The sequence below is a fragment of the Protopterus annectens genome, chromosome 1.part0, assembly GCF_019279795.1.
Source record: "Protopterus annectens isolate FY-2018-M chromosome 1.part0, PAN1.0, whole genome shotgun sequence".
In the NCBI taxonomy this organism is placed as follows: domain Eukaryota; kingdom Metazoa; phylum Chordata; order Ceratodontiformes; family Protopteridae; genus Protopterus; species Protopterus annectens.
The window spans coordinates 824,700,772-824,728,039 of NC_056725.1; the positions used below are offsets into that span (position 1 = coordinate 824,700,772).

Sequence of the window (27,268 nt, forward strand, 5' to 3'; positions counted from 1 at the left end):
GTGTTCCAAATACTGCAGAAATTTTTGGGGAATATCAGCTGATATGAGTACTAGTGTATTGGTTGTGAAAATGATGTGGAGATGTGTTCTTGTTTTATATATTTGGGTATCACATGGCAAATTGTTTTAATTGAAGCAGTTTGTTCTGCTTTGATTTAGTGATATGATTCTTTAATTCAGAATGTGAACTGTGAGCTATTATTTTGGTAGAACTGTGAGGTATTACTTTGGTAAACAAGCTTCTGTTCTATGACTTTTGCATCTAGGGTTGCGAGTAGATGATGAGATCCTGGCTATAAATGGCGAAGCTGTGTCTAAGCTTGATCACAGACACGTGAAGTCACTCTTCACTGAGAAAAGTGTGACATTAACCCTGAAGTCATATCACTTCAGTCCAAAACATGCTTCTTCATCTTCTTCCTCTATCTCCTCATCTGAAAGCAGCACTGACAAAGAGCAAAAACCACATCTCCCTCCTTACAACCAGTCACAGCTTCTGGAAGAGTTTTTTGATACCTTCGCAAGGAGTACAACATCAGGTATAGCAGTCCTTTCCCGGTTATTACCATTAATACGTTTTGTGCTGGAGCAGGAAGCAGAAGTATAATGTTGCTATCAGTGTGAAAAATATTGAAGTTGCTTGCCAAATAACTTTGTTTTTGCGATGCATGCTGTCTGGTTAAGCAGAAAGGAGTCTCTGTCTGTTAGAGTTCAGTATTAATTGAAAAGGAAGGGTAGTGATTTAAAATACCACATCACAGTTTACATCCACCAGGTACTGTCTTCATTTGTAGCAGTGTATGCATTTTTTAAACTGTTGATGATAAAGGCACTGTTTCTGTAAGTGGTAGACCAGCTGAACTTTCTTGTGGTTTATTGTACATCCTAATATAAATATTTATAGGAATCTTTTAGTGTTGTAGGATCATTTTAGTTCCATGTAGTTTTGTATAGCATTCCATAGAATTAATTTTTTTTCTTAAAGGTCAAAAACATTTTGGCTTGGATGTCAAAAATGGCAGGTGTGACAATCTTTCACGAAAGTAATGTTCAGGCTGTAAGATTTAAGAGAAAAGTTTGAAAACTTGTCACTTTTGAGGTTGCAGTTTCCATTAACTCCTCCTTCATAAAGTTTTCAGTTTCTGCGGCAGGTGTTTGCAAATAGTATGCTCAAATCCTATGAACTAGAACACATGTTAAAGACTATGTGATATCATATAACAGTGGTGGAAGCATATTTGAAAAGATCAGTTGGATCCATGTCACTTATATGGAAATACAGATATTTTTGAAAGTCACCTGTTCTCTGTTTAAATAAGTTAAACTGCTGATCTCAGCATTTGCTTTTTGTGTTACTATATATATAGAAATATTCTGTATGTACTCATTTTGGCAGTTCCAGTTTCAGGAAGCTTGCAGGTCATTAAACTAAATCTGTAGTGCTTGGCTGTGATTATCTGTTGTCCTTGGTACATTGTAATTGGGCAAAATGGATAGCTGCCTGAGGCCCATGGCCAGCCAACAAAATAATTAACTCATTTGCACCTATAACTTGACCTGTAGAATACAAAAGACTATTTTCTGATGTACAGCCAGGTAGTACAGGAAGAGGAAGCACAGGTCCCACCTCCCACAGTAGAATCCTTGTGGGAATGGATGGTAGTCTGCTTTGGGACATGTTTGGGAACTAAAATCATTTGCTGTTGGAGACTGAATGGGTGGTGGTCTGCTTTGAGAATGGTGGCTTCTCCTTAACCTATTAGCTGCTGTGAATGGCAGGAGATTGGAATGTCTGCTACTGCTAATTGTGCAGTACCGTGTGTGTGTGTGTGTGTGTGTGTGTGTGTGTGTGTGTGTGTGTGTGTGTGTGTGTGTGTGTGAGAGAGAGAGAGAGCATGAGTGCACAACTGAAAGGCCTCTTGTGTGAAAGACCCCAAAACTTTGGGGTACGTAATACAGGTAGGGCCCCAGTAATTGGAGTTGTCGTGATTTTAACAAGCTGAACACTGTTTGGTTAAGTGACTTGCTCATTGTTGCACAGTAGGCAAATGGAGGTAGGAAGAATTAAACCATCCATGCTTGACTACAGGAAACAGCTCATTAAGAGCCTATTAGAGCCTCAACCCTCTGCACAATCTGCCAGACATTCACGGACTTCATTTTCTGATAACTCACTGAAGGTTAAATGTCACTTCGGTTTACAGTCAGTCAATAATGACAGTCATTATAGTTTCATAGTTTTTGTTATTCAGAAAATTCATATACATTCAGCACTTGTTCTTTTAACAGTTTAAGCGGTTTGGCACTTAAAGCTGTGCAATATTAAAGCACTGCTTCCTATAGTCAAAAGGGCAGTGTTCAGACCATTTCATCAGCATTTGCCTATTACGTGACTTTGAGTCTGTGTTTGTCTGTATATATAGGTTCCTGCATCCAGCTGTTCCACACATAACTTATGCTTTAGCACAGAGCGATGTTGATGTTTCTTCCCCTCCCTTTTTACTTTAGTCTGGTACTTTGGTGAGGAAGTTAAGGTTTTGAGGTGTAGTTCGTGTGATACAGGACTCAATTCCTTTGGCTCTCTCTTGCCTCCTATGTGACTTTGGGAAAGTCAGTTAAAGTTCCAGTTGCCTTAAAGTGCCGTGTGGTTGAGCTGTATTTACCAAGTGTCTGTGGACTAGAGTGGTTGTGGAGTAAAGGAAGGAAGTTGATCGTCGTAAGCAGGAGCATCGTCATATGTTCTTGGGTATGGTGCTTGGTTTTCTTACTATGTTAACAGTGTATTTATTATTTAACTGTGAATAAATTGGACGGCATGAATTTAATGTTAATATTTAACTATGAGTACATTTTTAATTTAGCTTGTTTTTTGCAGTTGCACTGGTGCAAAGTGCACTTTGTTTAGGTTGGAACAGGTTGTCTTTCAATTATTGCAGATGAGTGAAGCTGTGAGCTGTTAAAGATCTGCTTACTGTAGTACAGAGTTTGATTCCATCTGCCTTTGTCTTCTGTGTGACTCTAACCAATGTACTTCACCAGACATTACTCCTGGGCTGCTCTGAAAAGGGACACTTGTGTCCTGTGGGCTGTGCCAGACTTGGCAAATAAGTTACATATTTGTATTTTGAATCCCTGCACCCTTCACATAGATGCTAATCAGTGCTTCACTGTATGTTAATTGATTATGAAACCTAACACATCTCTTGTAGTTTACTGGGTTGCCAGATGCATTTTCACTAAGTGTGAGTTTCAGTGGAATAGAAGTTTATTGTTTCTCATACTAAGTCTGTTTTCAGCGTGAAAGTGTTTTGTTTAGAAAATGCCTCTCAGTGTTTTTTGTAACATTTGAATTAAAAGTTTAAATTAAAGTCCAAGTCTCAGTGGTTGTAAAAGTAAAGAATGAAATAGTGTGCATGCTGATAGGTTTGAACAACATTTAATAGTAACTGGGACGTATCAGCCAAGTAATGTGATTGTTGGTATGGCTGGTGAGGACCTGCTTCTTTGCCCTGCATAGTGCCCCATGGGTTCAAAGTCAGACTGTTGAGTCTGGAGGCATATGCTGCCAAAAATATGGCATTATCAGCCAGCCACTTAAGTCAGACCTGTACTGAGTGATGTCAGAGAGGATAGCCGTTTTTGAGATTGGAATTACACAGGGAGGTCAGAAATGAGCTGTAGGTGGCCTGCAAGTAAGTAAGCCCCCCACTGAAAAATGATGTTGTAGTATTTCTAATTTTTGCATGACCTTTTGAGTTGTTGTTGAAAAGGTGCTGCAGCATCTGTATTGTGTTTAATTTTTGATTTATTCATTGTACTAAAGAATGAATGAATTAATTTATTAGTAGGCCTAAACCCTTTACAGCCTCCAACAGCCATGAAGGAGTTCACATTGGTCAAGTACTATAGTTTGCATTATTTGGAGTGATGATCAGAACCATCTTATAGTCAGCATCCATTGTGTAAAACATTGTTGCGTATTGCTGTGATACCGTTTTCCCTACAAAATCAAATTATAAAGGCTTTTAACATTTAGTTAAAAACTGTTACTCAGTTTGGCAGTTAGTGCAGAAGACTGAACTCGGACTTGTTAATGAGCTGCTTAGTGTGCCAAGAGTGTAGAGCTTGAATCTTTTCCACCTTCGTTTATTTATTGTTTAAACTTGCAAGTCATTTAACCAGATCCTGCTGTTGGAAATTGGAGAATTTGACCTTGGCTCCGTAATGGTCTGCTGGACTGCATGCCTACTGAACCTGTGGTTGTTTTGTGCTAGCCATTCCTTATTGTACAGTTGATCTAGTCCGGGAAAGTTTAAGGCAATATTATCGGCACACCATTTGTAGTACAACATAGGCCATTTTATTCTTCGAGGGTGGCAGACACTGCTTTTGCAGATGAAGCACTGATATGCAAAGTTGTTTACCAACAGCAACAACTGCACTAGTAATAGTTCTTTTCAATGTAGAATTATTTAAATGACTTTTACTTCTAAAGACATTGTGTTTGTTGTCTTAGCATATTTTATCAATTGGTTAATATGCCTTATCCCCTTACCATTAATACTTGTCTTTTTGAACTTTGCTGAGTCTTATGATGTGATGCTAATGATCTTTATATAAGTTCATGTAATGTATCCAAAGCTACCAGTAAAATACATTTCTGCATAAAAGTAGTAAGTGTATACAGTCAAAAGAGTGGCTGTAATTGCTGGTGGGCCGATGAAAGTATCTTATGTCCTTATTGTTTTTAAACAGTCTTTAATCTGGCTTTGTAAGATTAGTGTGCATGAGTATGTGAGCTAATTTGGAATACTTTAATATGGCTACTGTGTGTTTGTGTGAAATAAAAGTTAAATACGTTACTTTGGTCATTATTATTGTGACTCAGACATCTCAGAAGGATGCCGCCAATAATATGTCTATAATTGCTTGGTTTGAGGGATGAATGTGAATGAAAATGACTGATCCGTCCGAGTTGATAAAGTTAAAAATTCATTAGTCTGTCTCTGCATGACTAGTGTGTATTTTGGTAAAGCAAATTAGACTGTTGTACTTTGCCCATTTCTATTACAATCAGGTATGTAATGTATACACAGTCAGTAAAGTAGCCATAACTGATGAATATGAATATTGATGGAGTATAATGAGAGGAGTTTGAGTGTCATTTTATGCTTGATATGTCCTGAAATGGGTACTTTAGTCATTATTAATACATTTATTAAACTGCTTATTGGAAAAGGTTTCAAAACTACATATTTAAAGCATAGTCTAACAAGTGTTCTTGTATTAAACAAGAAATATAATTTGAAACATCTAACAAGTTTTCTTGTATTAAACAAGAAGTATAATTTAAAACAATCAGGAAGGTGATTTCAAAAGAACAGATGTATTTATATATGCCTTAAAATTGTTTTGGGGGGTGGGTGCGTGGTTTGAAAAAAGTGCAGCCCAAAGTATGCATGATGCACCACCATCTGTTCTTCTAAGTTTCCATGTTTCATTCTACTGGAATTCACTAATAACTGCTTGGAGATATTTTTATTTGATGGTATGTGGTTCCGTCTCTTGTGGATTTGACTAATGACTTTTGATAGAAGCTTTTGTAAAACTCTGTTCATGCACAAATATAATAAACATTTTTACACATTTCAATGAAGATGATTTCACATGCTCTAAAAATGAACTTTCCTTTTGGGTTAAAAAGAAAGCAGTAATAGTTTTGATTTGGCTTTGAAAGACAAGTAGAAGCATATTTGTTTCAGACAAAAATTATTACAGATTGTCAGTGCTACCAGGATGTATTTGTATGACAAACATGAGCTTGGAAATTTGAAAAATTTCAGTATTTCAATAGTTTAGACTGTCTTAAAGTTTTAACACATTTGTCTTGTCGCCATCACAGAAAATATGTTTATATCCTGCCTAGAAGATGATTTTACACAGTGAATGCAGTGTCAGTCTTTGGAACACAGTTGTGTGTTGACAATGCCATAGCTGAATATTTGGTCAGAATCTTAAATACTTATTCTCGTTTATATATAATTTTCAGTGCGACACAGAAAATCTCACAGTACAGACCTTGGACAATTTTTTATAAAGTAGTAGTCACCCTTAAGAGAGTCTCTTTTGAAGATAGCGGCGAACTAAGTTTTCCAGAGAAAAAAAACAAAAATGCATGGATATGAGGAGAAAGTGCAGATACCCAGGCAGCAAAGGGGGACCATGGTTGAACTATGGATCCTAGAGATGAGAGGTAGCACAGGCTGAAATGTATGTTCAAATGTACAGGAAACTACATTTGTTAATCAAGTAGGAAGTGGTTCTTATACAGAAGGTGGAGGCTGATGGATTCATATTGGGAAGTGATGAGGGGTGATAAAGATACAAATGGGCATGGTAAATGGTTGACATGATGGTGGGAAGATTTGTGGTTGTATCTCTAATGTTTAGGTTATAATGTTCAGCCACTGTCCCCAAATGCTGGTCTGGATGCAGTCTGCATACCACTGAGTAAACTATCAAAACACAGTAAGGTTTGTTCTGCCACCAGCTTTTTTATTTGCTGTTTATCCTTTGTTGACCAGGTTAGTCCCACTAGTTTAATGTCTGCTTTTCATAGGTAACCCTAGTTGGCATTTATACTACTAGGGGAAATTTTGGAACTTTCCCTAAACGTTTTGATAGGTTTTACATCCAGCTGCGCTACCATCAACTCAGCAGATGGGGCCTCTGTTTAATGGCTCATCCAAAGGACTTGCTTGTATTTTTATAAACAAATACTGTTTATGCTAAAAATACAGAAATGTTCTTGCTTGCATGTTATACATTGCGTCTATGCATCTCTCTAAACTTACAAGCTTAAGTAAATATTTTTTAAACATCTTTATTAAGCAGGACATTTTTAAAACGGGACACATGCGCGCACACACACACACACACACACATATACACACACATACATACATACATAGGAAAGAAAAACAATATTTCCTTTGCTTTATTCATGCAGTGTGTGCGTGTGTGTTTGTGTGTGTGTGAGACACACACACAAAATATGTATGTGTGTTTGTGTATATATTTATGTTCTTTTTAACAATTTTTAATCGTTCCAATGTTACCATTAATTGTTCAGGCCAATGTAATTTACTCCCACCCTTTCTAAAGATTTCACGTTCAGTCCTTTTATCGTTACTATATTCACTGCTTCAGTTACAGTTGGTTTAGATTTTGATCTCCATTTTGTGGTAATTGCTTTTTTGGCAGCCAGTATTATTAAGCTTAGCAAGGGTTTTACAATGTTTGGGCAAATCAGATCTTCTATCTCCTCTGAAAAAAGTAATTTTCTTGTTACTCCCCCAAGGTTTCCCACAAAGTACTCTGTAGGGAATTGTTAAAATCTGACAACTTGTTACATTCTTAAAAATGATGTTCTCAGTTACCTCTTTCCTTCCCATCATAACCTCCAGCATTTGTTATATACCTGGTGAAAAATTCTCTGAAGTCTGCTTGGGGTATTAACGGAGCAAAACATCATAAACCTTCTGGACTTTGTGCAATACTTGGCAACTGCACAGATGTCCTCCCACTGTTCCTTGGTATGTTGCATTGCCATTCACTCTTCTCAATCCTTTCTAACCGCCACTGATTGATACTTGTAGTTATCATGCAGCATTTTATATGTCCTGCTAATTTTCCATTCTAGATTTGACTAAAAACTCTACTAGAGCTGGTCTTTCATTTAACAATCCCTTGTCTCTTTCTTTTTGTCTATACTTTGCCATCAATCCCAGATAGGGAAGGCTGTCACTGGCCTGCAGTACAAACTTCTGCTTGGCCTCATTCCACTCTTCTGCCTTTCCTTTCTGTAGTTGTTTGCTCCCCAAACCTTGGCTACTTTGCTGATTTTCCCCAGGAAATTCCATCTCCCTTTTGCCTACATTCTGCACCCTTACTTGCAGTCATCCCTATTAGTAAAAAACATACTTTCTGCTACTTTATAATTTAATATTCTGTATGGTTGTTGCTGTCCTCCATAATGACTTGCACTTAAAATCCTACTCTGTCCTTACTACTTGTATCATGAGTATGAGCCATTGCTGTAAAATATCCATTTAAGTCAGGTAATCCAAAACTACCATATTTAATGAAAAGAATCATCTTATCCCACTTAACTCGTGGCCATTTCCCCTCCCAAATTAATTCTTTAAACTCTTTTAATTATGGTCCACAAATTAATCTTCTGGTTGATAAAAAAAATATACCTGTCCTTGTGGAAAACTTGAGGAATTAAAAACATGCTCAATGCTTGCATCTTAATGCCCATATCCATAATCAAGAGCTTCTAGCTTCCCAATTTTTGTATTGTCTTTTGTTAGTTTCTTCCATGTATCCTTAGCTGCCATAATAGCGCCCTTTTTTCCCCCAAAAAACTTTGATTGCATATTTTGGGATGCAGTGGCTCAAAAAATCAAGGTAGTGACAGATAAGATATTAACCAGATAATAAGTGTAGCACATAAACAACAAAATATATATAATTAAAAATAATCACCTATAAACAACACATCTATATCCAAACTGTAATACCCTTGTTCATAACCCATATTAACTAATCAGCCAGTCATCTAGCAGATGCCATTTAGCCTGTGTGGGGGATAGGATGAGCACTGTCCAGTCTAAGAACATACTCATTAATCTCCTATGACTGGCTACTCCGTTGGGGTAGAGAGAGAAGGAAAGAGACAGAGACAAAGACCTGACTACGGTCCAGCTGATGAAAGGGTCTGATTAGCAATTTGGTGGAATAAGCTTTACCATTCCTGGTGGAGGAGGGCAATTTTGTGGGCACCTCCTGTGATGGTCTGTGTGGATGTCGCAATTGGGAGGCCTGGTCTAAAAGTGGGATATGTGGTGCCCTGGCTGAGCTGTCATGGAGGTGTGGTGATACACCACACATCCCAATTTGCACACCTGTCCCTCAGACATTACACAGAGACGGTTAGATCATAAGACAAAAACCTCTCTTGGTGGATGTAGACTATGAGACCCCCAGAATGCCCTTAAAATCTGTGTCAGCCCCAGTCCCAGTCCCATATCTGAAAAATCCATGGGGGTTAGGACTTGGCTGGTAGACCTGGCAATGGATTTGGGACACTAGGTAGAGGGGAGAACCACCCTCTCAGAAAATCTGCTATAACTTAGTGTTCATTGGTTCCATTTTTTGTAATGCATTATTTTTTGCTAGTAAAACAACGAAATTCAGTACTACTGACTTCACATCTCCATCGCTTCCCCTGCTGTTTCTTGACAAAATAACTTTGCAGTTAGTGAAGCTTATTTACACCATGTTTTGACAAAAATATACAGATTTTAGAGTAATTCATGTAACTAAACAATAGTTATGACTGGCACCTATAGCAAGCCAAGAAAACTGGCATGTGTATATTCTTACAGTGTAGTAAGGGTACATTGTTCTGGTACATCTAAATAGGTGTCCATCTGTTAGGACTGTAAGGGCCCTAATTTTATAGGTTGTACCTAATAAGAGGGCAGATTTACACATTGGTGTCTCCACCCCCAAGGGATATGAATTTATGCATATGCAAATATTGGGAGCTATGATATTGGACCCACTGCTATGATTTTTGATGGTCATAGGTTCATAGGTTCATACTAGGCTATCTGCCCGAGGGCATTTACAAGCCTAGCCCATCGTTTGTTAACTACATACCCCTTTAGTATGGGGAACATATACCCATATTTTGCTGTGCCTATATACCCATTATTTTGCTGTGCCTCCTCTGTCGAGTGTGACTGAGGAGTAAAGGGGTACCCTGGGGTATATCTGCATCCATTGGTCAAGATTTCTCTTGAACAAGGCGACAAGGCCAGCTCTCATATATATATACTTTGTTCCACAGCATACAGCATTTGAGTCTTGATGTGATCCCTCCAGCCCGCCTCGCCCCACCCTATTAATAGCCGTGTCTTAGGTTTAAGTCTCCATGTTGATCTAGATGATTTAGATTTTTTTTGAGTGTGATTCATCAAATCTCATGGTTTGGCATGGCCTTGTATGGTTGGTCACCTCACCTCTGTCACCTCTGCTGCAGCTGAATAAACTGGCACTTCAGTCGGGCAGCACAGGACAGATTTTTTTTTTTTTTTTGACTTTTTTTTTTTTTTTTTGTGGCTTTGTGGCGCTGCTGCCAGCTGCGGTCAGATACATTCACATTCGGGCATTGTACTCAATCATTGATGAGATGAGGAGATGATGAGGAGACTGAGACTAGACCTTGATCCTGATAGATGATCCTCCTTCATGATAAGGTGGGCAATGTAGAAGGTCTTCCTAACTACTTTAGCTACATGGTGAATATGAGACTAAACTACCAACCTGAGTCCCCAGGTCCCTAATTAACTTCTTCTGTGCTCAGTGCTTTGCCATTTGCCAGGTATTTTGGTAGCTGTTTTTCGAAGGGTTTTTGACTATGCATTTTTTTTTTTTTTTTTGGCATTTAACTTTGGCGGCACCAGTTATCCGTTCTCTGAGACCTGTCTGAAGGATATCTGAAGTGTAGATGTGTTTCTTTGTAGTTTACTTGGTTTGCAGTTTCTGCAAACTTTTGTTTTGCATAACCTCCTGTGTTTTGTTGTAGCCTGTTGAAGTAGATGCCATGCAAAGTAAGGCCCAGACCAGGACTGTGTGACACCACTTGGACATGACTTTGCTTCTGACTGACCAGCAACTCTGACCCTGTGAGTGGGTTCTGTTTGCAACCCATCTTGTGATTTCTTGTGATGTATGGGTTAACATTTTGTTAATTGAGTTTTTCATGTTATTGTCAGTGGGGTATTGTATCATGAGCCGGGCCAGCTGAGGTAGGTGTAGGCTGTATGGACTGCCTTTTCCTCATCAATTTGGTGACTGTTTTGAAAAAAAAAGACCAAGTTTAAAAAATGATAATGCCAAACTGGATCAAAAAAAAAAAATCAAAAAAGTCTAAAAATTCCCTATGTCTTTATATCCATTTCCATCCATTATGATCCTCTCCATGGCTTTGCAGATGTTGCCTGTCAAGCTAATGGGGCGGTACTCCAGGGTCGGAAGGGCACGGTGACCATGATGGTGGTGGGACCACAGTTGCAAGTTGATGCAACCACAGAGATTGGGTATCCAGACTTAGAGATTTGATTTCCTAGCTGTCCTGTTTAATTCCTCATTGAGGCCGGGTGAGCGCATGGAGGGGACACCATCAGGTCCATTTGCTTTGTGTTTTGCTTTTTCTTTTTTCAGTTGGCGTTTGGTTCTGCTTTTGGGGGTTGATGATGGGGCTAGATATATCTTGGGGGGATTGGGGGGGAGGTTTTGCACTGGGCCTGTCAACCTGCAATGTGGTATGTGTCTGCAGAGGATCAAGCTTCACATCATTTTTTCACTGAGCATATTTATCTGGGAGATTCCTCTCTGTTTCTCTGGGAAGAAGCTAATGCCTTATGTCTTTCTTTGTCTTAGCTATTTTTTTTTTCTTTATAGCTTTTTTTTCTTAGCTTTAGCTTTTTTTTTTTTTACTTATAGTGCTATGATTTTGAATGCTGAGCCCAAGAAATATGGGCCTGAAGAAACATTAGGTGAGAAAGTGCTTATTAATTTTTGTTTTCACAGTTTCAGTATGAATAGTGTGGTAAGGGAACATAGACTTGCAAGCCAAGCTGAAACTTGACAGGGAACTGTCTGTTGCAAGGTGAATTTTGAGAGTAAAGATGTGGTGTGTGTCTGTCTTTTTTCCCAGATTTGTAATTTACTGATGGGAATTAGGAGTAGCTGTGATTGAGTAAAGACTAGAGTAAGGACTCTAGGACTAATATACTGGGCTTTCCTGCTGTCTCTTCAGCTGCATATTACTTAGGCAGGCAAGATAAGAATCATCACCAACACAGATGATTTAGTGAATAGAGCTGCCAGAAAGAAGGTGTCTTCACAGGAGACTCCTTTGGGTTTGCTTGTAGGTAGGCCTCACTGTCTATACAATTTTGCTGTTTGGTCTTTCTGTACTCAGAGTGTTTACCATTCTGTTTGTCATAGTGGCAGTAGCCGTGCTTGAGAAGTAACTTCCTCTGATCCCTTACCTGGGTGATTGGCTCCTGGTTGCTTCATCAAGAGACTGTTTGTCCCTCCCCTTTCTTGAGTCATTTCTTATTTGCAGGCCTAGAAGTAACCATAAACTGTGAGAAGCAATCTCTTGCCTTAATACAGAGGATATCTTTTGTCAGTGTGATGTATTGCTATACAGTGTTGGTCATTCCTCTCCTCAGAAAGGGCCCAAGAATTCCTAACCTTGGCAGTTGTAATTCCTGATCTGATGGCTACATTCTTCATAATCTTTTTATCTGCCGGTAGAAGTGTGTATTTCACTGGACAGTTGGTAGTATGAGATCTGGGATTTAGAGTAGCTGATATTGTCCATCGGTCTCATTGTGGGATTATCCTTCCTGCAGCTGTAGCCACCAGTGTCCGTGAAGGTGGATGCTTCAGTGTTGAACTGGGAGCTCAGCTGAGCTCTTGTCGAGTGCAGAGGGGGTTAAGTCTTGATGAAAAGAGGATTTGTTTTAAGGTTACTTATGTTAAGGCCAATGTATCTCTTCTTTGCATGGAAAGAGAGTTGAGACAAGCCTTTTCTGCTGTGGTCAGACAAATGGGCTCCTGTTAAGTAAGCAATCTTAGTTTCAGCGAACATAAATAGACTCAGAGCTGTGGGCCGAAATTATTTTCATCAATTCTGGACCTTTCATCATTCTCCACTGTGCACCCTCTGTGTTGATATGTATAAGTTCAGTTGGAGATGTGGGGGGGGGGGGTCTCCCACATGGCGAGTTTGGAGGTTTGACCTCTGCCAAAAAAGTGTGTCTCTGAGGTTTGATGAAAATCATTCAGTTGAATGTTGTTTGCATTCACTGAAACTGCTGTCGATCTCTCAGGATATATCCGTACAGGCTGTGATATGGTACAGGAACAAAGAGGAGAGCAAGCATTTAATTTCACCTGGTAAGACTAATGGTATACATTTGCCAGTGCCTCATAGACCAGGACATCTGTTTTACAGTTGCTTACATTCTTAAGCAAGTTAACATATGTGCAGGCTCTCTCATTTTTCCCTGTAGCTGAAGGTAAGAGAGACCTGCTTTGCCAGAATCTTCTGGCAGTAGGGTTCCCTGGAGACTGAACTCTCTTTAACTTATGGGAGATTGATGTCCTATTCTTTCATTCTAGCTAGGCAGGGTGTAGTAAATGTTACACACACACACACACACACACACACACACACACACACACACACACACACACACACACACACACACACACTGTGTCTCTGCCATAGGTTTATGTGTTTTGTTTTGCTTCATTGCCTTCTATTTTGTATATTGTGGTTTATTTTCTTTACACTGTGTTTTACTTGTTTTCTGCTTTTAATTGTATATTTAAACTAGGAAAGAGACAAACAGCAGCTGTTTCTCTTATATATTCATAGATTGTTAGTAGGCTAATGACCCAGGGGGCCTTTCTGAGCCTATCCAAATTTTCCCACATGATTAATGATGTCCTGTATCAAAATAAAACATTGAAGGCCAGGCAGTTAAGCTACCTCTGTCCATAAGGGATATGGGTGCCAGGCCCAGTGTAAATTTCCTAATTCCCCATCCACTGGTCTAGGTTTTGCTTAAACCTGGTAATAGACAAACTCAGGTTCACATGGATGGGAAGCCTGTTCCATAGAAGGGGCAGTATCTGGGACACATATTTGTCCCTCCAGCATGTTTAGTTTAAGTCACAGACAAAGTTCAGGTCCCAAGACCTTGTATTTCTGGTATTCTTTGACTTAAGAATATGTAGGGGATTCAAACTTGTGTGGTTTGCGGATGCCTTGTAAACCAGGCATGATCACCCCAAAACAATCTGTAGGAGACACAATAGAGGGAAAGGGATTTAAGGTGCTGTTCATAAGGCAGGTTTGTTATGCCTTGTATTCTTTTTGTAGGGAACCTCTGAGGTCACTCTAGTTACTGCATATGCATAGTCAGGTACATACCAAAGGAAGCATTGTGTACTCTGTGATTGGTCTGATAAGGGCAGAGTACAGTGGGACAATGAAGTCGTTGCACCTAGATGTTATGCCCGTACTTATAAATTGCAATATAAAAGGATTTCTTCAACACTGTGAGTCACACACAAATTAAAATTTTCCATGCCATCCCACCCCGGTGCTCTTGTGTTTTTAAATTCAACTGTCTAGTTGCATGCCCCTTATGTTAATTTGACCACATATATCCTTCCCCCTCCTCTTTCGTTTGATATTGTGAGTAAGCACAAAACTATCATTTTGTGAAATCACACCCATTAAGCTATTTTAAGCTATTTTAATTTATTGACCATCCCACTGTATTCCATAGAGCTAGAATAAAAAGTACCCACCCCACTTCTTATCTGTCTTGCTCTTTTAAAATTAGTGGCTCTCCACTTGGATAGCTAAAGCTTAAGTTTAGTCCCCCTTTCATATCTAACTGCGTAGTGCACACTACAACTCTTAGGATATTAACCTATTTTAACATCTTACCTTTAAAATCTGCAACATCTAGTCCAAGAGCACCAATTATTGGAGAGCCCATGTTCTGCCTCTCAGTAGTCATCTTGGGATTGGTGCTTCTGTTTTGCTCCTGGTGAGAGAAGGAGCATAGAGACATTATTTCCTGGAGACTGCGGATCACCAGAAAGTGTAATAATTGCTTCATAGGTGCCATCTTGGAATTTGTGCTTAGATTTTGCTCCACCTGATGAAAGGAGCAGACCACATTGATTCCTGACTGTTTTTGATTTGGCAGTGGACGTCTGTGTTGGGCCTCGTGATTGATTTGCTTGATATTCAACACATCTACCAGGAGAGGGCTACAACAAGGCTATAGATCCTTGCATCATGTGGGACCAGACTACTGATCATCAAAGAGTCTTTGGCCTGCTTCTCATCATGGGAATGGTGCTGCTGTTTTGCTTCTGTTAAGAGAAGAAGCAAAGGAGCATTGTATCCCAGGAGCACTAAGCTGTGGTGAAAGCAGCACTAGTAGTAACCAATCAGGTGAGTCTCCTCACTCTATCATTCTTTATAAAGCTAATTCTTTCCTTTAAGTAAGTACTGTTTGATTTGCTGTTGTCTAACCTAACTTCAGAATTTCTGTCTGAGTACTTCATCCATAAATCATCAGGGTCTACTTATTAGGTTTCCCCCTCAGAATGTTTGGCAATGCCCTGTATAAATGCCGACACTTTGAGTTGACATTTGTGCTGTAAAAGTACCCTTGAAATTCCACAAATATCTAGTTGCACACAGGACAACTAGTTTGCAATGTCAAGCACTGCTCCCAGAGTTGCAAACCAGATTCTCCTGACTTTCCTTTATATTCTCACTGTAGCTGTGTAATCCGTAAGTAAAGACTTGTTTACCTCAGGTAGACAGGAAATGTTGGAGGTGTAACGGGGAAGAAAGTGGTACTTGGCAACATATTTTCTGGGAGTGTGGTGGGTTGGCGGACTTTAAGGATTCCCTGTGGGATGCATTACCAGAGATGCTTAGTGGGCAGATTGGTGTGATGAGGAAGATGATTTTTCTTAGCTATGATAACAGAATCTGAATTGCCTAGACATGGTAAGGCCTTGCTGTATCTAATTATGGTAGCTGCCAAAAAAAAAAAAAGCAATTACTAAAAAAAGGAAATCAAAATCTAACCAACTGTATTAGAAGTAATGAATATAGTAACAGCGGTAAAACAACTGGAACTAAGATATTTAGAAAAGTGTAGGAGCAAACTACAAAGGAAAAGATGGGAATGGTGGGAACAATACATAGAGGGGAGGAATGAGGTTTAAAAGAAGGCAGGACTTAAATGAGCTGTGTAATGTTTGACTGAAAATGATTGGGTAGACTATAAGTGATGTATAATGTTTGCAGCTGGGAGTGCGTCAGTATGGTTTGTGATGTAAAATGCTTGCAGCTAGGATTGTGTTGATGTGGTTTGTTTTCATTTATTTAAATATACAATTGCTTATGTCATAAGTGATGGTTTAATAAAGATGTTTCTTGTTTAAAAAAAATAGACTTGTTGCCATGGATATGAACTTTCTCATGATCCCCATTACCAGCTTGGTGGATATGAGCATTCTAAGGCAATGTAGAAATTGTCTCATGTTTATGGACAACCAGTTAATTCTCAAGCAAACTGATAAGGTATGTCAGAGATGTATTTACACAATGTCACTGGAGGCAAAGCTCTTGCATAAAAGCACTCATAATGTCAATCAGGTCATCAGTAATACACATGCTGCACCCATCACACACCATTCAAAGCAGACGCACAGACTCACATGTGCTGAGGCACTTAAATCCGACCTTCCTAAACCCCAAAGACCACTTAGACGAAGTACACATAACAAGTACCCTCAGCAGCCCCAAATGCCGTCTTGTAAAACAACACCCATGTCAAAACATTCAGCCACTTCTCATGGAACCATAAGGCAAGCCACCACACGATCCTTCATTCTCGTCATTGTTGACTTCCATTATGAGACACACTGATGTCCCTCTCACCAGGCTTAGTAAGAAGAAAGTCACAGTCAGTTGCTTATCAAGGGCCAGGATGTGCCACATTATACATGCAGTCCAGTCACTGGACCACAAGTATTTATTTATTTATTTATTCATTTCCAGTTTGATAACCGGGGAAGTCCACTGGGCTCGAAAGCCCGTTTTCAGTGGAGGCCCGGGGAGAAAAGCTCCATGATAATACAATGAAATAATACACTGCACACAAAAACACAAGCATACATTGATGATAATACATTGTAGACAAAAACACAGCAGAAAGACTGTAAACTAATACATTATACACAAAAACACCCTGAGTTCTAATAGCACCATATTTTAACAATTTTTCAAAAATGAAGTACATTAGGCAGTATACATAAGAAAATCTTGTTTTTATGCAACTGTAATGTTAAGTGAAGTAGGAAAGAAAAAGGAAAATATAGAATGAGTTTGAATGCAAGAGCAGGAAAGCATAGGAGAAGCGAAGGAGAAGGAAAAAGTTTAAAGGAGAAGAGAGGTCAGGAGGAAGACAGCAGAAGAACAGATGGAGTAGTGTTCATTTTATGATAGAGTCCAGAAGAACACCTTAAGAAAAAGGCAAAAAGATTCAAATGTGAGACTAAGCATACAAGTGGGCAGAGGGATGAGAGCACTTAAAGGAAGTAAAGGGTTTAGTCAGGGAGGGGGAGGTACCATTATGGGGAGGGAAGTACCATTATGAATCAGTCATAGTCTATGTCAGTGTAAATGACATGAGACATACCCCCCTAGACTACAGAGTAAAGATATTATGGAGCTTTTGGAATGTGTGTCCCAGGCTGGTGTGAGCCTAGCATTGAGCAGCATTTTAATTTCTCCAAGAATGATACCACAATGCAAACAGAAAATGATTGACTTTTGTAATTGGCTTAGTTTCTTATGTCATTCTGAGGGGATACAGTATTTGTCAGCACGGAATTAGACAGATAACAGACCATGCTGCTTTGACAGGAATGGTCTGCACCTATCCCCTCTAGGGTTTTGAGTATTAGGTAAAACATTGTCGTTCCTAATAGTGTCTTTTTTAGATAATGCCAAACTGAAAGTACTACCGACATACCAAATCAAAACCAAGAAAATCTAAAGGTGTTACTGCTCAGTAATAGGAGTCTAAACAGAAAACTGCATTCCCTACAAGCTCTCCTTACCCTAGAGAATACTGACGTCTGTGCCGTCACTGAGACGTGTTTTACAGCTGAGGAGAGCACACCGGCAGTGCAAGGCTGTAATGCCTTCCACACATTTAGACCAGCTACAACACAGACAAGAACTAAAGGTGGAGGTGTCTCAGTTTGCATCAAAAATAAATATACCTCAAGGCTGGTCAAACAGGACAATGCACTTAGCTTTTCCTTGTTCAAATCACCATAGGCAAATTCCCATACCACTTCCTTGCAAGTTGTTGGTCCTCCTCTTTGACCAAAGAAACCCATAATATGTATTTAAATTTTTTGGAAATACTCATCATCTAACCCAATACGATATTCATGGGTGACTTTAATTACCCCACTGTTAACTGAGAATCATATATGACATCAAGTGTACAGCCACATCGATTGCTGGTTCGATTTTGTAAACACAAACTCCATGGAAAAATTTGCAGCATTTTGACCAGGAGTGCAAATACACTAGATCTGGTCCTCACTAATGTAGGAGAATGATGCACATCCTCTAGTGTAATGTGTTCTCTGTTAAGGTCAGACCACAAAATGGTCTCCTTTGAAGTAAAAATAAAACCTGGAACCCTAGTTAACTCTGGAATACTCAGGAACTACTCTAAGGCTAACTTCCTACTTTTGAGTCATAACCCGGAAAAGATTTCAAGCCTCCATATACCCTGAGAACACTGCTGCCTGTGCAAAGCTGTTCTCAGAAACCCTGCACAAGCATGTTAATAGCTGCATAGAGGCAGCTGTACCCACCAGGAAGAAGTACAGAACTAACCCAAAAAAACAAGCCTCCCAGTGGAATCACAACATCAATAGGCTGCATAACAGAAGGAAGAAAATCATGGCAAAAATAAGGAATTGCAGCACCCAGCAGGATAACAATACTCTCATCAAACTAAACAGACAACTCCGAGGACAAAATCTATCAAAGCCATGTCTGCAACCTCAAAGGCAATACACAGTTGCGTGCAGAGCTCATTGAAAATGGAGCCACCTGTACTGAGCCAGAAGATGCAGTAAACCTACTGGCCCGACAAATTTATCTCCAACTTGACCTCTTTCTTTCCCTCAACCTTCTCTCAAGAAATACAATACCATCAAATATAACTCCCCCCTACTATCACTAGAGAACATTTCCTTAGTGGTTTCCCAAGGCCAAGAACACTGCATGGCCCTTATGTTAGTGTTCATAATTATCTCGTTGTAAGTCATCCAGGGTATGTTAATTGTAACACCTTAGGGGTGGGATACCTAGAAACATGTACTTCTGTCCCACTTTCTATTTTGGAAAAACTAAGAGAAGCTAAAAGAATTCAAGAACATTTGAGGGACATTAAAAATAGAGGACAACTAATGCATTCTATAGGCACTTGATGTCATGTGTGAATTTTAAAGGAAAACTCCACCCTAGAACTAAAAAAAGTCTGTTTTTTTTCACTCTGTTTCCTGACCTATTTTAACACCTCAAAGTCACTCTCATTGCTTTATTTGTAATTTTAGCCTGTTTTCCACAACATGGCTACCAATGGGACTTGATGTATCAAAGTGATCTTGTTCTCCCCTCAATCCTTTCTCTTTCCCGTAATGTTTTGCATGACTTGTGCCAGACATAAGGAAGTAACTGTGAATTCCCATGCCATTGACATATAGTGAGATTTGTGAGAGTCACTGTTATCTTCTTTACTTTCTGTAAAAGGACTGCTTCTTTTCAGTCTCTAATCACCCTCATTTATGTTTGGCTCAAACCTTGTTTTACAGTATACTTAGAAGTTATTCAGCTACAGCCAAAAAAGTAGGTAAATTGCAGGTCTTTGTTTAGGGTTTTCTTTTGTAGGACAAGGAATTGACCGTCCCCTCCCCCCAGACTACTTCAGAGGTGTTAAAACTGTCACTGCACTGATAGTCTGTTGCAGAATCAATTCAAATATTCAAAATGCATACAAAACTACTGGAAACTCTAATATTCAGTCTCAAAACCTTTCTTGGATTTTTAGCAGTGGAACATATCATGCTGACTCTGAAGCTGCTTTACACTTGTGATATCCTGATTTCATCACACAACCCCATGTCCTTAACCTTTGAACAAGACATCCCTACAAATTCACTCACCAAAACTGTACGCAGTAAACTAATTTAAAGTTAACTGTTATGTCATCAGTAACGTAGCTAGGGCAAAGCGAGAGAGGCAACAGCCCCAGGTGCAAAGTGTTGGGGGGAATGATCAGCCAATCCTGATCGCTCTTTAATGTAATACTGGCTTTTAAAAGCTGATCTTGCATTTGTGAAAAAATGTCACTTTAACTTCTGAATAGAAGGAGCAGTTTGAAGCGGTGACTACAAGGATCAACCCCTATATTTGCCAGCAGAATAAACATACTGTTAGTGACATTTACATATCCTAAGCTAACAACTGTCTCGCATGTTCACTTCCTTTTCATGAGGTACTGCAGTATGTAAACATGCAGTGTCAGGAGTTAAGAATAACATTCCATCACAGCTGTTAGAAAAGGAACTGTTCTGAGCTCATGCAAATATATTCGCAATGGTAATATATGAAAATAATTCACTGGCACAAGTTTAAAAAGTATGCTCAGTATAAATAGCTGAGGATTTTGTAAACCAGCCTTTGCTTTGTAGGTCTTGGGGGTAAATTACGTGCATCTTCATGGGACTTACATTATTATAGTTTAAGAAGTGGTTACTAGGCTAACAGCCCCAAGAGGCCTTTTTAAGCCTAGCCATTTATTCTTGTATATAAATGACAGGATGGATACCCAGAAGCATATAGTTGCACTTAGGTGGCAGAACATTTACAAGCTGCCTCTGTCCAATAGGGTGATAGGTGCAATTCCAGGGATAAATTTTCAATTTTCCATCCAATCATCCAGGTTACATTTGAATAGGATGAGAGACAAATTCTGCTTCACGTAGATGAGAAGCGTTTTCCAAAGCAGGGGCAGTCTATGAGATATATATCTATCCCACCAGCATGTTCTGTGTTTGTGTTACAAATGAGGTTTAGGTCTTTGGATCGGTTATTTCTAATGCTGTTAGACTTGTTGATGTGCAGCAACTCTCTCTGTATTGGATCAGATGATGCCTTACAGGCCAAGTACAGATCATCTCTCTGTAGTCTGTAGGAGACTAAGTGAAAAGGTAAGGGTCTCAGGTGGTCTGTGTAATCCATATAGTTTATACCTTGTATTTTTTAGGTAAGAAATCTCTGTGGGTGTTCCAGTTGTTGCATATACCCAGACGGGTACATACCAAAAGGAACATTGTACTTTGACTGGTCTAACGAGGGATGAGTACAGGAGGATATACATCTTTGGACCTGGATATACCATGCCCTTGCTAATGAACTGTGCAATGTACAGTGATTTCCATACAACAGCAGACACATTGTGTTCAAAGGCCCAGGTCACTGTCTACATATGTTCCCCAAGTCCCTAACCACTGGGTCTATACTTACTGGGTCTGTTCTTAGGGTTGTATTGTCTGTATGGTAATTCTAAGGGGAGGCCAACTTTCCCAAATATACTGTTATGTATTTTTTTGGTATTCAGTTTTAAACTGTGGCTCTGGCAACAATTATTAGTTTATGACACATCCTATTAGAAGATAATAGTGTCTTTGAGTTTTCCTATAATCGCTCTGAGCTTGCAGTTGTCTGTAGACTTGTTAATTATCTAAAAAAAATACGCTACAAAAGTATAAGTAACATCCTTTGAGAATTTCAGATTTCAGTGCAGTTATTTCCTGATATGTAGACAGTTAAGTTGAGGTTTATTAATATTTTTCAAATTTCAGCATTTTTTCATTGTTTTTGTACAGTAACTTTTATCTGTACCAGTAATGACATTTCCTTTGTTAGCTCCTCAGCCGTAATTCACTTTTGTTATAAAATGTTAAAGCTCAAGGGCAAAGGTGTTTTTTTTTTTACTGTTACGTTTTGCATGACTTGTGGTCTTGTCACGTTAAGTGGACTTTGTTTCAAAAATTTTACTTTAGCTTCTTCACTGGAACTATATTAAGTTTAATAAACTAGTGTTTGTCTTTCCTGTATGCAGAGCAGCTGCCAGGTACTCCTGATTCTGAGTCGATTGTATATTTTGATTATGCAGTAAGGGGGTAAGCAACTTGTGGATAGCTAGGTATGTTTTCTATGGTCTAAAGCAGATTTCAACACACAGCAACACAGACTACAGTAGAATCAGACAGTCACTCACTCACTCAAGCAGTCAGACAATAAGTTAGTAGCTAGCTGCATGCTTTTGTATTAAAGTAAACAGCAATAAAGTGGAACAAGAAAAGATACTTGGTAAAGTGTGCATTGCTTTGCATACAGTGCATTAACAATGATATAACATTATAGTAAACAGCTGTCTACTATGGAGTGATCACTGAGGAAGACAACTTGAGACGTGAATAACAGCAATGGCGGTCTACAAAGAAAGTATATTTGTGTGTGTTGTACATCAACTAGATTGGTGCTGTAATTAAATATTTTATTTGAACAGAATGGGTTTTCAGTAAGACTGATGCTCCACCTGTATGTATAACTAGTAGAAGGCAGACTGCTTGTAGTACCAAGGTCCATATGTAGGTGAAACTGTATTGGGTCACAGAGCAATATTTTATTTTAGCACCCTGTGTCTATCGCCAATCTGGGCCTCTCCTCATCTTTTCACCTGAGGAAGAAAAAAAAAGTCCTCTCATGCTTCTTATATCACAAATAAAGTGTACTTCAGCCATGATTTCAAATGTACTGTTGACATTCATTTCTGAATTCTGGTAGTGCAGTACTGACCAATTGTCATGTTCTAATTGTACTCCATAACAGTATGCCCTGAGGGCGGCTGCACCCTTCTCCCTACCCTAGTATCTACTGTCACCACTCAGAAGAGCAGTTTTGTTGACTATGAACCATTCCCTAGATCACTCACAGTTTTCTTTTTTCAAGACAAGATTTAATTCCCTGGTGGACTTATGGCCTTGCAGGCTTGTCCCTTCTCTTGGACAGGAAGAATGCAGGTATGATGGCCATGCCACCCTGCAGTAAGTACTTCTGCACTAGACAGGGCCATACAGCTCGACCTGTATGTCAGGCCTGAGTCACTGCCAGTAAAGCGAGGTCTGATGTACATATGGAGCTGCTGTACCAGAGAATGTTGGTCAGGCTCAGTGGTGCTCCCAAGTCATGTGGTATGTTTGAGCTGTGCTCAACACAGGTAATAACATTCAGTAACTTAGAATGTAGTCGAATCACAGTACCTGTTCCTGGTACAGTGAGATTCCCTTCAATACCTTCAGATACTGACTACACATTACTTTTACCTCATTACAGTATCATCAGTAGGTGCCGCCAGGTGACACAAAATCAGGAAGTAGTTGGACAGCTCCTGAGTGTACAGTGCATGCAAACACAATTTATTTAAACTTTAAAAAGGTCCACATGAAGGATCATCTGTGATAGTTTTTAATCGCCTATAGAACAAACATTGCTGTTAGAAAATGGATCATTAGTAGGGCATGTTAACTGTAAGAATTGGCAAGAGCTGGTTAGAAAAGATTGTGAAGAGAAATTGGAAAAATAGTTTACGAGAGAACAATGGAAGGACAAATGAATGGCTCCCAAATATGCAACAGAGTCAAGAAAAGTTTAGGATTCTTGCTTGGAAGTGTTTGCATAGGTATTTTTATACTCCAAGTAGACTTCAGAGAGTAGTTCCTCAGGTAGGTACCAAATGCTGAAGTTATTATGGGAAACACAGAGGTAGTTGGGAATGTGTTTTTTGTGAGTTGAGCAAGTAGGCAGATTTTAAAAATCCCATACAGAATACTCTTGTCAGAAATGTTGGGGGAGCAAATGGCTGTAACAAAGGAAGTGATTCTTCTGAGCTGGAGCACACGGTCTGAATTGCCTAGATATAGTGAGGCCTTACAAAAGTTTAATGATATTGGCTACCATAAAATCTAAACCAAATGTAAGTGACGTACTGAATATTGTAAATGAGATAAAAAAAAAAACTTAAAGGTGGGATCTTTAGAAAAGGGAAGGAGCAAATTACATAGAAATAAATGGACATTGTGAAAACAATAATACAAAATAATGCTCAGGTATGAGGTTTAAGGGAAGGCAGGAAATGAGCAATTTATGCAGTGTTGGAGTGAATTATATGTATTAAAAAAGAAATAAAACATATGTAATGTATAATACAGAAGAATGAAAAATGTTAATATGGTTTGTTTTCTGTTAATGTACGAGTCTTAAGTGACAGTTTAATAAAGATGTTTAAAAAGGTCCACCGATGTAACTAAAGTAAAAACTATGTATTTTAGAATCTGAATCCCGGTCTTATGTGATGAGAGCATAATCACAATAAGATGTGGAAAATAAAACCTTTGCACTTGATCTTTAAAAAAAAACTTTATATTATGTTTTGTTAATGTTTGTCTGATTTCTCTCCCAGGCATTTGCAAAGGCTGCAATAGCACTTATTAAAGCCGAGACAGTTTACTAGGATTACATAAATTCTCTCTCATACAGTTTCTTTATGAAATCATTCAGTTATTAATTCCATTATTACCTTTTTAATTAGTTTAAGGTCACAGAGGAAGCTGGAGTCCTGTCTCAAAGTAGCAAAGGGAACTATTCTGAAAATAGGGCCAAATGACCACACACACACACACACACACACACACACACACACACACACACACTTGCTCTTGCACAACATTTGGAAGAATGCCAGTTCACCTGTAGTATGTCTTTGGGATGTGGGATGAAGCTGGAGCATCTGCTGAAAATCCACACAGACTGGGCATGAAGCCTGTGCACATCACGCACTCCAGCTGATAAACAAACTTACAAACCAAGTGCAATAGTACAGCAATTATGACCCCTGTTTCACTGTGCTTCCCTTTTAGAAAATAAATTTAAATTGAATTCATGAGTGAACAGGTTGAGGCATACCTCTCAACTGCTGTGCATTTGGTGGAGGTCTTCAACTTTAATTTGGAAATGTGTGTCTTCTCTGCTACTCCAGTTTGGGATAAGGTAGAGCTGCATTTTTCTCTTTCATTGACTTGAATGTTGAGAGAGCGAGAGAGAGATATCTTGGAGCTTGTCGCAGTCAAAAATGGACCAGTAGTGGGGACAACCCTGTAAAATAACACTGATGTGGTCTATTTTTTAAAAAAGCTGGTACTGTGCAGTGTTGAGGTTGCTGTTTTTTATGGAGATTAGTGTGCTTCTTCTAACATACCTTAATAACTGTAAATTACAATTTTTAATTTTTTAATTTAAAATGCCGGAATTGTGTGTGTGTGTGTGTGTGTGTGTGTGTGTGTGTGTGTGTGTGTGTGTGTGTGTGTTTGTTTGAGAATACTAGCACATGTAGAAAGGCGTAGCTCACAACTGTCCCTAATTTTGCTTCAATATTTTTGGTTTATTAGTCATAGAATTTGTGATTTGCTTGCAAATTGTTTTGGATTATAGTTAATAAATAATGACAGATGTTTGAGTTTCAGACTCATTATCCTTCAGAAAATGCTTGCTGATGAAAAAAGTGTTATTTTAAGTGACTTGCTAATTATTTAAGACAATATTTAAAACCTGCCCTTAACTTTGAGACTTTTCCCTGATAATTGGACTAAGAGTTTGAGAGGGTGGGTTGTACTGTATAGTTCTGACAACAGCAAGCCAAAGTACATTTTTGGCCCATTATTTACATGTTTTTCATTTATTTTATTGCAAGTAAACATGTGAGCTGTATAGAATCATACCAGTGGCTATAATAGACAATCACATATCTGTTTGTGTATATGCTTGCAGAGGGCATGCCTCTCAGCTGTTCCTGATGCTGCCTCATAGTTTTGGTGCATTTATTCATAAAAGTTGTGGTTTCCTGGCAACTTGTCGTTGATTGCTGTTTCTAAATAATGACAGACATGTGTTTCATGCTTCATATCCTTCAGAAAATTATTCTTAATGCTAAGGTTTTAGTTCTAGCAGCTAAGTATATAGAAGCCTAATTTTAAATTTGTCCCTGATGTTTGGGCCTTTATTCCTAATTCTTGAGTTGAGGTTGAGAGGTATACACCTGCTGAGAGGGCAAATTTACATATTCTTGCCTGCCACGAGGCACAGATTTACACATACTCAAATTTTGAGTGCTTTGATTTTTGATCCCCCTACTATAATGATTGATGGCCCCCTGCTATGATTTTTGAAAGCTGAGAGGAATATTTTGAGGTTGTGTAATGTTTTAATCAGTCTGCCTATGACTGCAAGCATAAATGTTAAGCCTTTGTTAAGCATAAATGATATTATCTTGCAACAGGTTATATACTGACATGCTGACATTAGGTTCATAGTTTCTTAGTAGTCCGGCAGCTTGGGTGATCATCTAGTGCCTAGCCATGCAACCCAGAGAGTTTAGTAAGTGGGTTTCCCATCCCATATGTCAAGGGCAATCTTGCTTACTTTAGTAGTGAATTTATGGTCACACATTCAACCATCAAGACAGAATTTGAAGGAGCCCAGTGTGTTATATTGCTTGACTTGCAAGGGGAGTTTTTTCTGTAGTTGTGAGATTCTCTGCATGAAAAGTCTCTCTCTGTCTGTTTGTCCAAGAGGCCTTGCTTATGTTGCTGTGAAGGTTGAGGTGTTTGGAATGTGTGTGTTTAGTATTGTCAGTATTTCTGGGATGATGTAGGTGTAATAGGATAGAGTCTTTCACAACACAGAAAGCAAGCTTGGATTTTCATGTTATGTACTAGTATGAGACAGCAAAAAGAGAAAGTTTTCAGTCTGTCTTTGTAGCAAAGGGAGCTTATCTCTGCTTTTTTTAGTTAGAAAATGTTGCACTCTTGTCTTGGGCACAGTGTTTTGAGAAGTACATATGAAATGATGAATTGTTGTTTATGATTGGTGTAATCAGGGAAGAATTGTGGGGTTAACAACATCCATGGACCTGGAAGATATACTTTGGTAATTAACTGGGAAAGGTAGAAGAATTTCCTTACCATAGCTGATGCATGATTATTTTTATTTCTTTGTTTATGTATGTATGTATTTGTTAACCAGGTAGTTGGAGTGGTAGAGCACCATGAGCCTGCGAGACACCACTAGTGATGTCTTTTGGATGAGAATCTGCTAAAAGCTCTTGACGTGTACATTTGTTCAAACATCCAGATCCAGTGTTGACAATTATCATTCATTCCTCAACAGTTGGGTTTGGATCCAACCTGGCCATTAGTTTAGCTCGTGGCCACTAAAAAGCTCTCAAGCTCCTCCCTTACCCTTAATGTACCAACCCCTAACATACCTCAGATCTCGTTTGCCACTTTTGCGTTTGTACGTGGTTGCTTTGAGCTCTTGTTTGAGTAGAGTGGGAAGATAAGTTAATTATTTTCTTTATTTCCT

The 27,268-nt window shown here is 38.9% G+C and overlaps 1 protein-coding gene across 4 annotated transcripts in view; it reads left to right on the forward strand.

Annotated features, from left to right (window-relative positions):
- Window positions 1-27,268, forward strand: part of TIAM2 (TIAM Rac1 associated GEF 2) — a 2,099,243-nt gene that overhangs the window by 1,645,398 nt on the left and 426,577 nt on the right. For all 4 annotated transcript variants that reach the window (XM_044063392.1, XM_044063388.1, XM_044063400.1 and 1 more), the window contains one exon: window positions 267-539. In XM_044063392.1, coding sequence (XP_043919327.1) covers window positions 267-539 — 273 coding nt within the window. The remainder of the gene's footprint in view (window positions 1-266; window positions 540-27,268) is intronic.